This window comes from Oenanthe melanoleuca, chromosome 25 (genome assembly GCF_029582105.1).
Source record: "Oenanthe melanoleuca isolate GR-GAL-2019-014 chromosome 25, OMel1.0, whole genome shotgun sequence".
Lineage (NCBI taxonomy): Eukaryota > Metazoa > Chordata > Aves > Passeriformes > Muscicapidae > Oenanthe > Oenanthe melanoleuca.
The window spans coordinates 8894123-8909046 of record NC_079358.1 but is presented as its reverse complement, the minus strand read 5'-3'; the positions used below and the strand labels follow the sequence as shown (position 1 = coordinate 8909046).

At 57.0% G+C, this 14924-nt stretch overlaps 1 protein-coding gene across 4 annotated transcripts in view; it reads left to right on the top strand.

The window, feature by feature from the left end:
* C3 (complement C3) overlaps nucleotides 1-14924 on the top strand; it is a 39302-nt gene that overhangs the window by 20407 nt on the left and 3971 nt on the right. For 2 of the 4 annotated variants that reach the window (XM_056510461.1, XM_056510460.1), the window contains 20 exons: nucleotides 55-169; nucleotides 684-769; nucleotides 1350-1489; nucleotides 2774-2986; nucleotides 3775-3841; nucleotides 4343-4429; nucleotides 4515-4718; nucleotides 5441-5516; nucleotides 5608-5767; nucleotides 6528-6623; nucleotides 6712-6862; nucleotides 7579-7742; nucleotides 8957-9115; nucleotides 10433-10583; nucleotides 10696-10747; nucleotides 11179-11266; nucleotides 11911-11997; nucleotides 12844-12949; nucleotides 13535-13624; nucleotides 14215-14301. In XM_056510461.1, the coding sequence (XP_056366436.1) occupies nucleotides 55-169; nucleotides 684-769; nucleotides 1350-1489; nucleotides 2774-2986; nucleotides 3775-3841; nucleotides 4343-4429; nucleotides 4515-4718; nucleotides 5441-5516; nucleotides 5608-5767; nucleotides 6528-6623; nucleotides 6712-6862; nucleotides 7579-7742; nucleotides 8957-9115; nucleotides 10433-10583; nucleotides 10696-10747; nucleotides 11179-11266; nucleotides 11911-11997; nucleotides 12844-12949; nucleotides 13535-13624; nucleotides 14215-14301 (2379 nt within the window). Of the gene's footprint in view, nucleotides 1-3; nucleotides 170-683; nucleotides 770-1349; nucleotides 1490-2773; nucleotides 2987-3774; nucleotides 3842-4342; nucleotides 4430-4514; nucleotides 4719-5440; nucleotides 5517-5607; nucleotides 5768-6527; nucleotides 6624-6711; nucleotides 6863-7578; nucleotides 7743-8956; nucleotides 9116-10432; nucleotides 10584-10695; nucleotides 10748-11178; nucleotides 11267-11910; nucleotides 11998-12843; nucleotides 12950-13534; nucleotides 13625-14214; nucleotides 14302-14924 lie in introns of all 4 variants that reach the window. The other 2 variants (XM_056510459.1, XM_056510458.1) reach the window with 1 other exon arrangement.

Below are 14924 nucleotides of genomic sequence, written 5' to 3'. Positions count from 1 at the left end.
CAGGGCTCTCAGCCCTGCGGCCACGTTCGCGAGGGCCGATGCCACCACCCCCAGGCCAGGAGGAGGACGATCTGTTCTCGCCGGACGAGGACATCGTCTCGCGGAGCCTCTTCCCCGAGAGCTGGCTGTGGCAGGTGGAGCAGCTCACGGAGCCGCCCAACGAGCTGGGGTGAGCTGGGCTGACTGTCCCCAGCACCCCGGGGGGTCCCCAACACCCCACGGGTCCCCGTCCCCCTCGGACATGTCCGGAGACCGGTTATGGTCACCCCAAATCCGGACAAAGGTCACTAACAATGTCCTGGTCCAACCTCGGGGCTTCTTAGAGGGGTCATCTCCAAAATCCTGGTCCTGCCTGGGGGTCTGTGGGTTTGGGGCATCTGTGGGGGTTTGGGGAGGTCCAGATGTGGATCTGGGACATTTTTGGGGTTTGGGGAGGACCCACTATGGGTTTAGGACATCTTTGGGGACCATGGAAATCCCACTGTGGGTTTGGGATGTTTTTGGGGTTCATGGAGGTCTCATCGTGGATTTGGGACATCTTTGGGGTTCCAGAAGTCCCACAGTGGGTCTGGGCCATCTTTGGGGTGGAGGAGATCCCACAGTGGATCTGGGACATCGTTGTGGACCACAGAAGTCCCATGGTGACACCCCCTGACCCCTTTGGTCACTCCTGTCCCCTCCAGGGTCTCGGCCAAGACGCTGCCCGTGTACCTGAAGGATTCCATCACCACCTGGGAGGTGCTGGCCGTCAGCCTCTCCCCCTCCAAAGGTATGGGGTCTTGGAGGCCCCCCAACCTTGTAGTCCCCCCTCGTGGCCCCCAAACCTTGATGGATCCCCTAAACCTTGGGAAGATCCCGTGGAACTCAAGAGATCCCTAAACCTTGGGAGGAGTCCATGGAACTTGGGGGATCTCCTAAACTTTGGGATTCAAGGGGTCTCCTAAACCTTGGGAAAATCCCACAACTCTTGATGGATCCCCTAAACCTTGGGAAGAATACACGGAACTCGAGGGATCTCCTAAACATTGAGATTCAAGGGATTTCCTAAACCTTGTGAGAACTCTGGGATCTTGATGGATCCCCTGAACCTTTGGGAGGATCCCAAGGAACTCAAGAGATCCCCTAAATCTTCGGGAGGAGTCCAAAGAGAGCTTCAGGAATCTTCTAAACCTTGGGAAGATCCAACAGCTCTTGATGGATCCCCAAAACCTTTGGAAGGAACCCAAAGGGAACTTGAGGGACCTTCCAAACCTCACGAGGACTCCCCAACCTTCCCCCAAAGGCCTCGTGGCCACCTTGAGGGGGACACAAGGCACCCCCCAAACGCCCCCCCATGTCCCCACCCCCAGGTCTGTGCGTGGCCGACCCCTACGAGATCACGGTGATGAAGGAATTCTTCATCGACCTGCGCCTGCCCTACTCGGTGGTGAGGAACGAGCAGGTGGAGATCCGCGCCATCCTCTACAACTACTGGCTGCACGACATCACGGTGGGTCATTTTATTTTTTTTTTTTTTTTTTTTTTTTTTTTTAATTTTTTTCCTGGACGCCGTGTGTGACGTTGTTGTGACCTGTCCTGGTTTGAAGGACAGGTGTTTGCCAAGAAAGGCAGGAGCTTCTCTTTGAAATGGAGAATGTAAACCGCCTTCCTCCAAATTATTATAATTTTGAAGTTAAGGGGCTCTCAGGCAAAGATATGGGAATTAGGAATAACAGTTCTTCACTAGGAAAATTCAAATAGCAATGCAGTATTACACAGAACAATCCCAGCCCTGCCAGAGTCAGAATCCAAGCTGACACCCGTCAGTCAGTCAGGGTGTTGGCACAGTCCCATTCAATGGTGGCTGCATCCTCCTGCAGGGGCAGATGTGGTTCAGCTGGAGCAGTGCTCCTGGAGAAGGTGCAGTTTCCTCTGAAGCTCCAGGGATGATGTGCAAAGGTCTGGCTTTCCTCTGGGATCCAGTGGAAAGAAGGTTCCTTGGTGTCCCAAATCTCAGTTTTTATCTGGGTAGGAAAGGCTTGGCTCCTCCCCTGGCTGGAGCATCTCCCAGTGGGATGATGGAATTTTATCAGTCATGCCCTGGGACTCACTGGCCATTAACAGGAGATATCTCCTGGAGGGAGGATGGGCTGTGGGAAGATAAAGATGAATGCCTAGCTGGTTTAAAGATGGCCCATTGGCAGATAATGTGTGTCATGGAGATCAGGGTCACTGCCCCACTTGGTTTTTAACACCTGGCCCATTAACAGGAGATATCCCACAGAGATAAGGATCACTGCCACAGCTGTTGTGTTTTTTTTTTATTTTTTTTTTTTTTTACACCTGGTCCATTAACAGGAGATATCTCCTGAAGGGAGGATGGATTATGGAAAATATAAAGATAAAGATTAAAGATAAAGATACCTAAAGATAAAGAAAGATAAAGATAAAGATAAAGATAAAGATAAAGATAAAGATAAAGATAGACATAAATATAAAGATAAGATAAAGATGATAAAGGTAAAGGTAAAGGTAAAGATAAAGATAAGGATCACTGCCATATCTGGTTTTTTACACCTGGCCCATTAACAGGAGATATCTCCTGGAGGAAGGACAGGTTATGGAAAAGATAAAGATGATTATCCTAGCTGGTTTAACACCTGGCCCATTAGCAGATGATGTGTTCCACCGTGATAAGGGTCACTGCACCCCCTGGCTTCACCAGATGGTGACAGGACACACATTTCTGGCCACATCCTGTGTTCCAACCCAAGCTGATCATCACCCCGTGCAGGTGAGGGTGGAGCTGGTGTACAACCCCGACCTGTGCAGCCCCTCCACGGCCAAGCAGCGCTACCAGCAGGTGCTGCGCATGAAGGCCGAGTCCTCGCGCACCGTGTCCTTCGTCATCGTCCCCCTCAAGCTCGGCCTGCTGGACATCGAGGTCAAGGCGGCCGTGCGGAACCAGTACGTGGGCGACGGCGTCAAGAAGAAGCTCAGGGTTGTGGTGAGTGGTCATGGTGGCGTCATCTCCCTGCCTGTGGTGTCCCCGGCGCGGTGACACCCCTGTGTCCTGCTTTGGTGGCCAGGTGGTGGCAATTTCAGTCACCTCTGGTGTCCCCAAGGGACACCAAACCAGTGTGTGGTCAGTGAGGGTCAATACTCTTATTGATTTAATATTTATATTCATTATCTTCATTGATTTAATATTTTTATTCAATACCTTGGTTGATGATCTGGTTGAGATCAGGCTGACCATGAGACTTGATACCCTCATTGATTTAATATTTTGATTCTATTTCTTCATTGATTTAATATTTTGATTCAATACCCTTATTGATTTAATATTTTTAGTAGATGTCTTCATTGATTTAATATTTTGATTCAATATCTTCATAGATGATTTGGATGCGATCAGGCTGACCATGGCACTTGATACTCTTATTGATTTAATATTTTGATTCGATATCTTAATTGATGTAATAGTTTATTCAATATCTTCATTGATTTAACATTTTTATTCAATTTCTTCATTGACGATCTGGATGGGATCAGGAGGGGATCGTTAGGAAGAAGTTCTTCACAAAAGGGGGTCAGGGAATGTCCAGGGAGGGGTCACCATCCCCAGAGGTGTTTAGGACTGGACGTGGCACTCAGTGCCACCATCAGGGTGACAACGTGGCATCACTGGGGGTGCTGGTTTATACTGGGAGGTCTCTTCCGGTCTGGAGGGGTTGGGGTGGGGAGGACCCCAGACCCAGCCCCAGTTTCAGCACTGGACTCTGTCCTGGGCAGCCCGAGGGGATGAGGCTGGAGAAGACGGTGAAGATCGTAGAGCTGGACCCGCAGAACAAGGGAGTCAGTGAGTGACACCTCTGGGGACCAGGGACACCCCACTGTGTGTTTGTGGCATCTTTGGGGACCAGGGACACCCCACTGTGGGTTTGGGACATCTTCGGGGACCAGAGAGATCCTGCTGGGTCTCTGGGACATCTTTCAGGTCAAGAAACACCCTACTGTGGCTTTGGGACATCTTTGGGGACCAGGGACACCCCATTGCGGGTCTGGGGTATCTTTGGGGACAAGGGACACCCCACTGTGGGTCTGGGACACCTTTGGGGACAGGGGACACCCCACTGTGTGTCTGTGGCATCTTCGGGGACAAGGGACACCCCACTGTGGGTCTGGGACACCTTTGGGGTTCAAGGAGGTCCCATTGTGGGTTTTGGGACATTTTGGGGGACAAGGGACACCCACCACAAAACTGGGCCATACACCAGCCTGGGTCAAGTCAGGGTTGAACATTTTGGGGGGACGGGACAAGAGGAGAATTTGGGGTCACCCACATCCGCCCCGCCCCCAGACGGGGTGCAGGAGGAGCGGGTGAAGGCCGCGGATCTCTCGGACATCGTCCCCGACACGGAATCGGAGACCAAAGTCAGCATCCAGGGTGAGCACCGAGCAGGGGACACCTGGGGACAGCCCGCGGGGGGCAGGTGGGACATCCCGGGGCGTGACGTGTCTCACCTGCCCAGGTAACCCCGTGTCCATCATGGTGGAGAAATCCATCGACGGGGCCAAGCTGAAGCACCTGATCGTGACCCCGTCGGGCTGCGGCGAGCAGAACATGATCGCCATGACCCCCACGGTCATCGCCGTCCACTACCTGGACAACACCCAGCAGTGGGGGAACTTTGGTGTAGATCGCCGGGCCGGGGCCATCGAGCTGATCAGGAAAGGTGGGAGCGGCAACAAATGTGGGAGTGTCCCCAAAACGGGTGGGGTTGTCCCCAAAAGGGGTGGGGTTGTCCTTAAAAGAAGTGAGAATGTTCTCACTGGCCACCCTCTCCTTGACCAACAGCTGGAGGACATTGGTGGCCACCCCTTGTGTTGGCCAACGGTCCTGAGTGCACCACTGGCCACCCTTCCTGTTGACCAATAGTTGGAAGCCATTGGTGGCCACCTCTTGTGTTGACCAACGCTTGGAAGGTGTTGGTGGTACGAGTCCACCACTGGCCATCCCTTGCATCGACCAACAGTTGGAGGCCACTGGTGGCCACCTCTTGTGTTGGCCAACGGTTGGAAGGTGCTGGTGGCCACCCATTGCATTGACCAACAGCTGGAGGCCATTGGTCTCCTGAGGCCTTCTCCAGCCACCGCTTATGTTGACCAATGGTTGGAGGCCATTGGTGGCCACGTCTTGTGTTGATCAACGGTTGGAAGGTGTTGGTGGCTTGAGTCCACCACTGGCCACCCCTTGGGTTGGCCAACAGTTGGAAGGTGTTGGTGGCCACCCCTCGCATTGACCAACGTTTAGAGGCCATTGGTAGCCATGTCTTGTGTTGACCAATGGTTGGAAGGTGTTGGTGGCCACCCCTCGCATTGACCAACGTTTAGAGGCCATTGGTGGCCCGAGTCCACCACTGGCCACCCCTCGTGTTGACCGGCCATCTCCTCCTAGGTTACACCCAACAACTGGCCTTCCGCAAACCCGACAGCTCCTACGCCGCCTTCATCAACCGCCCCTCCAGCACCTGGTGAGGCTCCCGCTGCCGGGTGACGGCGACAGCGACGGCGGTGGCCCAGGTGACAGGACCGGACGTGACACTCAGCTGTGCCCACCCCCAGGCTGACCGCCTACGTGGTCAAGGTGTTCGCCATGGCCAAGCAGCTGGCGGACATCGAGCACGGCGAGATCTGCGGCCCCATGAAGTGGCTCATCCTCAACAAGCAGAAACCGGACGGGCTCTTCCAGGAGGACGCGCCCGTCATTCACAAGGAGATGGTGGTAGGGGGACACTGGACACTGTCACTGGTGGGGGGACCTCGTAGGGGGGGGTGGGTTGGGTGAAGGGTGGGAGGTTCTGGGGTTTTGGTGAAAGTCTGGTGAATTTTGGGTGTTCCTTGGGTAGTTTTGGGTGTTTTTTGGGTGTTTTTTGGGTGTTTTTTGGGTGTTCCTTGGAGTTTCCTCGGGTAGTTTTTGGGTGTTTTTTGGGTGTTTTGGGTGTTTTTTGGGTGTTTTTTAGGCGTTCCTTGGAGTTTCCTTGGGTGTGTTTTTGGGTGGTTTTTGAGTGTTTTTTGAGTGGTTTTTTTGTGTTTTTTGGGTGTTTTTTTGGTGTTTCATGGGTGCTCCTTGGAGTTTCCATGGGTGGTTTTTGGGTGGGTTTTGGGTGTTTTGGGGTGTTTTTTGGGTGTTTTTTGGGCGTTCCTTGGAGTTTCCTTGGGTGTGTTTTTGGGTGGTTTTTGAGTGTTTTTTGCGTGGTTTTTTTGTGTTTTTTGGGTGGTTTTGGGGTGTTTTTTGGGTGTTCCTTGGAGTTTCCTTGGGTAGTTTTTGGAGGGGTTTGGGTGGTTTTGGCTGGTTTCTGGGTGTTTTTTGGGTGATTTTGGGGTATTTTTGGGTGTTCCTTAGAGTTTCCTTGGGTGGTTTTTGGTGGTTTTTGGGTGGTTTCTGGGTGTTTTTTGGGTGCTTTGGGGTGTTTTTGGGGGAGTTTTTTTGCGGTTCCTTGGAATTCCCGATCCCGACGTTTTTTCCCCTTCTTTCCCCACAGGGAGGTTACCACGGCGCCGAGCCCGAGGTGTCCCTCACCGCCTTCGTCCTCATCGCCCTCAAGGAGGCGCAGGGCATCTGCAAGGACCACATCAACGTGAGTGTCCCACCTTGGGGACATCCCCGGGGCGCCACGCCCTCGTGGGAGCCACCCGAGATCCCAAATTTCCGTCTCTTGTTGCCAGAGCTTGGACGACAGCATCAACAAAGCCGCCGGGTTCCTGGCCCGGCGCTACGAGCAGCTGGCCCGGCCCTACACGGTGGCCCTGGCGTCCTACGCGCTGGCCCTGGCCGGCAAGCTCAAGAGCGAGAAGGTCCTCATGAAGTTCTCCAAAGGTGACACCTCAAGGGGGGGCGTCGAATTTGGGGTGGAAAGAGGCGGTTTTGGGTCTTAGTGAGGTTCTCCAATGGTGATCTCTCAACAGAGGTCAGAATTTGGGTCAGGAAAAGTGGTTTTGGGTCTTCGTGAGGTTCTCCAATGGTGGTTTTGGGTCTTCGTGAGGTCCTCCAATGGTGAAAGCTCAAGAGGGGTTGGAATTTGAGGTGAAAAGAGGCGGTTTTGGGTCTTCATTGCGTTCTCCAAATGTGACACCTTCAACACCTCAAGAGTGGGGTCGAATTTGGGTGAAAAGAGGCAGTTTTGGGTCTTCATGAGGTTCTCCATGGGTGGTTTTGGGGCTTCATGAGGTTCTCCAAAGGAGTCGCTTCAACAGGGGTCAGAATTTGGGTCAGGAAAAGCGGTTTTGGGTCTTCGTGACGTTCTCTAATGGTGGTTTTGGGTCCTCCTGAGGTTCTCCAGAACCAAATCCTCTCCCAGGGTCAGAATTTGGGGTCAGGGAAGGCAATTTTGGGTTCTCCTGAGGTTCTCAAAGGTGACACCTCACCTTGAGGTGGAAAGAGCAGAATTTGGGGTGAGAAGAGATGGTTTTGGGTTCTTCTGATCTTCTCCAGCAGCAATTTTGGACCCTCCTGAGACCCTGCCTCACCCAGGGCTACAATTTGCGTCTGAGGTGGCCGCGGGCGGCTGAGAGGTGTCCCCGGTGTCCCCGCAGGTGGCAGCAGCTGGGAGGAGCGCAACGCCCGCACCTACAACATCGAGGGCACGTCGTACGCGCTGCTGGCCCTGCTGCAGATGAGGAGGTCGGAGCTGGCCGGGCCCGTGGTCCGCTGGCTGGCGCAGCAGAATTACTACGGGGGCGGCTACGGCTCCACCCAGGTGGGACGCGGCCACCGGCGGGGACAGCGCGGGGACACCGGGGGGCGACCCCCGAGGGGGCGGGGTTGTGGTTCTGGGGACCAAAAGGAGGCCAAAGGTCACTCAGGAGGCTTTGGGAGTGGTTCAGCCCACGTCCCCAAGTTGTGGTGACACAAGTGTCCCCTTCAGGACACCCTGGAGCACTTGGAACTCGCCATGAGTGTCCCCAAGTCATGGTGACCCCAAGTGTCCTCTCAGGCCACCCTGGAGACCTTGGGGACTCTCCACCCAGTGTCCCCAAGCTGTGGTGACCCCCAGTGTCCCCTCAGGCCACCATCCTGGTGTTCCAAGCTCTGTCCCAGTACTAGATGGACACAGAGCTGGTGTCCCCAAGCCCTGGTGACCCCGATGTCCCCTCAGGCCACCCCTGAGCACTTGTGGCCTCTCCACGAGTGTCCCCAAGCCCTGGTGACACTGCTGTCCCCTCAGGCCACCATCCTGGTGTTCCAATCTCTGTCCCAGCACCCAGTGGACACACAGCTGGTGTCCCCAAGCCCTGGTGACATTGCTGTCCCCTCAGGCCACCATCCTGGTGTTCCAATCTCTGTCCCAGCACCAGCTGGACACAGATCTGGTGTCCCCAAGCCCTGGTGACCCCGCTGTCCACACTGTCCCCTCATGCCACCATCCTGGTGTTCCAATCTTATTCCCTGTACTGGTTGGACACACAGCTGGTGTCCCCAAGCCCTGGTGACCCCGCTGTCCCCTCAGGCCACCATCCTGGTGTTCCAATCTCTGTCCCAGTACCAGCTGGACACAGATCTGGTGTCCCCAAGCCCTGGTGACATTGCTGTCCCCTCAGGCCACCATCCTGGTGTTCCAATCTCTGTCCCAGCACCAGCTGGACACAGATCTGGTGTCCCCAAGCCCTGGTGACTCTGCTGTCCTCTCAGGCCACCATCCTGGTGTTCCAAGCACTGGCACAGTACCAGCTGGACACAGATCTGGTGTCCCCAAGCCCTGGTGACATTGCTGTCCCCTCAGGCCACCATCCTGGTGTTCCAAGCACTGGCACAGTACCAGCTGGACACAGATCTGGTGTCCCCAAGCCCTGGTGACCCCGCTGTCCACACTGTCCCCTCAGGCCACCATCCTGGTGTTCCAAGCGCTGGCGCAGTACCAGCTGGACACAGATCTGGTGTCCCCAAGCCCTGGTGACATTGCTGTCCCCTCAGGCCACCATCCTGGTGTTCCAAGCGCTGGCGCAGTACCAGCTGGCGGCCGAGGCGCAGCAGCAGCTGGAGCTGGACGTGTCGGTGCTGCTGCCACGCCGCGCCAGCCCCGTGAAATATCGCATCGAGAACCGCAACGCGCTGGTGGCGCGCTCCACCGAGGTACCGGCGCTGGCACCGGGAGCTGGCGCTGTCACTGTCATTGTCATTGTGTCACTGTCACTGTCACCTGGATCTGTCACTGTCACCTGGAACTGTCACTGTCATTAGCACTGGAACTGGCACTGTCACTGTCACCTGGCACTGTCATTGTCATTGTGTCACTGTCGCTGTCACCTGGAACTGGCACTGTCATTGTGTCACTGTCACTGTCACCTTCACTGTCATTGTCACCTGGAACTGGCACTGTCACTGTCACCTGTCACTGACACTGTCATTGTTGTTGTCACCTGGAACTGGCATTGTCATTGTCATTGTCATTGTCATTGTCACTGTCGTTGTTGGCACCTGGCACTGCCATTGTCATTGTCATTGTCACTGTCATTGTCATTGTCATTGTAATTGTCATTGTGTCTCTGTCACTGTCACTGTCACTGTCACCTTCACTGTCACTTGGCACTGTCATTGTCACTGTCATTGTGTCACTGTCACCTTCACTGTCACTTGGCACTGCCATTGTCACCTGGCACCTGGCACTGTCATTGGCATTGGCATTGGCATTGGCATTGGCATTGTGCCACTGTCACTGTCACCTTCACTGTCATTGACACTGGAACTGGCACTGTCACCTGGCACTGTCGCTGTCATTGTCACCTTAACTGTCACTGTCACCTGGTACTGTCATTGTCCCTGTCACTGCCACTGTCACTGTCACTGTCCTTGTCCCTATCCCTATCCCTGTCCCTATCCCTGTCCTTGTCACTGTCACTGTTCCTGTCCCTGGCACTGTCCCTGGCACTGTCACCTCTGGGTGTGCTCATGTCCTGTCATAATCCCAGTCCCATCACCACGGCCACCATTGTCTTTGTCCCCTCCGTGTCCCCTCCGTGTCCTCACAAGGTTTGGGTTGTCCCAGCCTGGCCTTGTCCCCTCCCTGGAATGTCCTTGTCACCTCCATGTCCCAGCCTGGCCTGGTCCCCTCCCTTGCTGTGACCTGCAATGTCCCTGTCACCTCCCTGTCCTGCCAATCTCCGTGTCCCCTCCATGTCCTTCGATGTCCCTGTCCCCTCAACCTCTGCCACCCCCTCTGTGTCCTGTCTGTCCCTGTCCCTTCCATGTCACCTCCATGTCCCCTGTCCCTCCTGGGGATGTCCCCTGTCCCCTCCCGATGTCCCCTGTCCCCTCCCGATATCCCTTGTCCCCTCCCAATGTCCCCTGTCCCCTCCTGATGTCCCCCTCTTCATGTCCCCTGTCCCCTCCCAATGTCCCCTGTCCCCTCCCGATGTCCCCTGTCCCCTCAAACGTCCCCTGTCCCCTCAGACCAAGCTGAACGAGGACTTCACGGTGAAGGCCGAGGGCGTGGGCAAGGGGACAATGACGGTGGTGACCGTGTACCACGCCAAGGTCCCCGAGAAGGACGACAAGTGTGACAAGTTCGAGCTGAGCGTGGACGTGGAGGAAGTGAACACGGGTGAGTCCCCGGCTGTCCCCTCCCTGTCCCTGCTGTGTCCCCAAGAGCCACTCCCCGTGTCCTCTGGGGACATCTGTGTCACCTTCGATGTCCCCTCGTTGTCCCCACCCAGGCAAGGAAGAGGAGGACGTCATCAGATCTGTCAAGATCAACATCTGCACCAGGTGGGGACACTGGGGACGGTGGGGACACTGGGGACAGTGGGGACATTGGGGACAGTGGGGACACTGGGGATAGGGGGGACACTGGGGACAGTGGGGACATTGGGGACAGGGACATCAGAGACAGGTATGGGGCCATTGGGGCAGTGGGGACATTGGGGACATGGTGACATTGGGGACAGTGGGGACATTGGGGACAGTTGGAGACACAGAGGACATTGGGGACACTGGGGACATTGAGGACATTGGGGACAGGAAGGGGACATTTGGGACATTGGGGACACTGGGGACAGTGGGGACATCAAGGACAAAGATGGGGACACTGGGGACAAAGAGCCTCAGCCCCACCGTGTCCCATGGGGATCTTTGGGTATGGGGACATCAGGGAGGGGACACTGGGGACAGGCGGGGTGGCCTCAGCCTTGTCCCCACAGGTACCTGGACACCGTGGACGCCACCATGTCCATCCTGGACGTGTCCATGCTCACGGGCTTCTCGCCGGACGTGCAGGACCTGCGGAGGGTCAGTGTGGGGACAGGGACAGCGGGAGGGGACAGGGGGCCCCGGGAGGGGACAGGGACACTGGGGGAGGGGGGACATGGGGACACCGGGGTCACCGTGTCCCTGCGTGTCCCCACGTGTCCCCATGTCCCGATGGCATTCCGTGTCCCCATGTCCCTGTGTCCAGTGTCACCGTGTCACCATGTCACACTGTCCCTGTGTCCCCTGTCCCCCATGTCACACTGTCCGTGTGTCACACTGTCTCTGTGTCCCTGGTGTCACACTGTCCCCAGTGTCACGCTGTCCCTGTGTCCCCATGTCACACTGTCCCCATGTCACACCGTCCCCATGTCACACTGTCCCCTGTCCTCTGTGTCACACTGTCCCCGTGTCACACTGTCCCTGTGTCCCCAGTGTCCCTGTGTGAACCCACGTGTCCCCTGCCCCTGGTATCACACTGTCCCCTGTGTCAGACTGTCTCTGTGTCCCCTGTGTCACACTGTCCCCGTGTCTATGTGTCCAGTGTCACCGTGTCCCCGTGCTACACTGTCCCTGTGTCCCTCTCCCCCATGTCACACTGTCCCTGTGTCACACTGTCCCTGTGTCCCTCTCCCCCATGTCACACTGTCCCTGTCCCCCCGTGTCACACTGTCCCCTGTCCCCAGCTGTCCGAGGGCGTGGACAGGTACATCTCCAAGTTTGAGCTGGACCAGGCCAACGACCGGAGCAACGTCGTCATTTACCTGGACAAGGTGGGGACACTGGGGACACTGGGGACACTGGGGACACTGGGGACACTGGGGACATTGGGGACACTGGGGACACTGGGGACATTGGGGGAAATTGGGGACATTGGGTACCTCGGGGACATGGGGGTGGGGATGGGACAGGACAGGGATGGTGATGGGGACATGAAGGGACAGGGACAGGATGGGACAGGGACCAAGATGGCGCTGGGGACATGGACGGGGTTGGGGACACAGCTGGGGACAGGGGTGGGGACAGAAACAGTCTCAGGGCGGTGACAAGGACAGAGATGGCTCCAGGCGATGGGTGGGGACAGCATGGGGACATTGCTGGGGACAGGAGCAGCTGGGCTGGGGAAGTGACACACAGCCTGAGTGCCACCCCCATGTCCCTGTCCCTGTCCCTGTCCCCTCTCTGCTGTCCCTGTCCCCGTCCCTGTCGCTGTCCCCGTCCCCATCCCTGTCCCTGTCCCCTCTCTGCTGTCCCATCCCTGTCCCCGTCCCTGTCCCTGTCCCCTCTCTGCTGTCCCATCCCTGTCCCCGTCCCTGTCGCTGTCCCTGTCCCTGTCCCTGTCCCTGTCCCTGTCCCTGTCCCCGTCCCTGTCCCCATCCCTGTCCCTGTCCCTGTCCCTGTCCCTGTCCCTGTCCCCATCCCTGTCCCTGTCCCTGTCCCTGTCCCTGTCCCTGTCCCCGTCCCTGTCCCCATCCCTGTCCCTGTCCCCGTCCCTGTCCCTGTCCCTGTCCCTGTCCCTGTCCCTATCCCTGTCCCTGTCCCTGTCCCTGTCCCTGTCCCTGTCCCTGTCCCTGTCCCTGTCCCTGTCCCCTCTCTGCTGTCCCTGTCGCTGTCCCCAGGTGTCCCACAGGGCCCAGGAGTGTTTCGCCTTCAAGGCCCATCAGCGTTTCCAGGTGGGGCTGATCCAGCCGGCGGCGGTCAGCGTCTACAGCTACTACAGCATCGGTGTGCCACCTGTCACCTGTCACCTGTGTCACACCTGTGTGCCGCCTGTCACCTGTCACCTGTGTGCCACCTGTGTCACCTGTCACCTGTGTCACACCTGTGTGCCACCTGTGTGCCACCTGTGTCACCTGTCACCTGTGTCACCTGTGTCACTTGTGTCACCTGTGTCACCTGTGTCACACCTGTGTCACACCTGTTCACCTGTCACCTCTGTCACACCTGTGTGCCACCTGTGCCATCTGTGTCACCTGTGTCACCTGTCACCTGTGTGTCACCTGTATGACACCTGTGACCTGTGTCACCTGCGTCACCTGTGTCACCTGTGTCACCTGTCACCTGTGTGTCACCTGTGGGTCTGTGTCACCTGTGTGTCACCTGTCACCTGTGTGCCACCTGTGTCACACCTGTGTCACACCTGTATCACCTGTGTCACACCTGTGTCGCTTGTGTGCCACCTGTGTCACCGTGTCCCCTGTGTCACCTGAGTCACCTGTCACCTGTGTCATCTGTCACCTGTGTCACCTCCTCCTGTGTCACCTGTGTCACCTGTCACCTGTGTCCCCTGATGTCCCCGTGTCCCCTCAGATGACCGCTGCACCCGGTTCTACCACCCGGACAAGGAAGGAGGGAAACTGAACAAGATCTGCCAGGGGGACGTGTGTCGGTGCGCTGAAGGTGACACGGGGACACGGGGACACGGGGACAGCAGGGACAGCAGGGACATGAGGGTGGGACGGGCAGACAGTCCTGGTGGGGTGGGACACTGTACGGCCAGGATGGGACATGTCACGGTGGGTTGGGGACACGTCAGTGACAAGATGTCACATGTCACCGTGATGGGGACACGTCCCTGCCATGATGGGACGTGTCATTGACAAGGTGTCACATGTCACGGTGACAGGGACATGTCCCTGCCATGATGGGGCAGGGCCAGGACGGGACAAGTCACAGCCGCGGTGGGACATGGTGGCACGATGTCACATGTCATGACTGTGAGGGGACACGTCCCTGGCGTGATGGGGACATGCCACAGCCAGGATGGCGACATGCCATGGCCACGTTGGGGACATGTCACAGCCAGGATGGGGACATGTCACGGCCACGATGGGGGACACGCCATTGCTGAGATGTCACTTGTCACAGCTGTGATGGGGACACATCCCTGCCACCGTTGACCTTGTCATGGCTGTGTCCCCACGATGTCCCCACAATGTCCCCCGATGTCCCCGATGTCCCCAATGTCCCCGATGTCCCTGTCCCCACAGAGAGCTGCTTCAAGCGGCAGGAGCAGCACGAGGCCATCACCGTGAACCAGCGCATCGAGCGCGCCTGCGAGCCCGGGGTGGACTTCGGTGGGACACGGGGACATGGGGACAGCGGGGACACGGGGACAGTGGGGACATTGGGGACAGTGGGGAATTGGGGACAGTGGGGACAGCGGGGACATTGGGGATATTGGGGGAATTGGGGACATTAGGGACGTGGGGACAGTGAGGACAATGGGGGAATTGGGGACACTGGGGATATTGGGGATATCAGGGACATTGGGGACAGTGGGGACATTGGGGATATTTGGGATATTTGGGGCAGTGGAGATACTGGGGATTTTGGGGGACATTCGGGGGATTGGGGACAGTGGGGACATTGGGGGATATTGGGGACAGCGGGGACATTGGGGACAGTGGGGACATTGGGGACATTGGGGGCAGCGGGGACATTGGGGACATTGGGGACACTGGGGATTTTGGGGGACACTGGGGACATTGGCGATAACAACATTGCCAACATTGGGGACATCGGGGCTATTGGGGACATTTTGGGGATTTGGGGAGAGCGGGGACATTGGGGACAGTGGGAGGGACAATGGGGACGTTGGGGACAATGGGGGCATTGAGGATACTGTAAACCTTGGGGACACTGGGGACAGTGGGTGGTACAGCCCATGGCGGGTGGCGCTGGGGACACTGGGGGCATT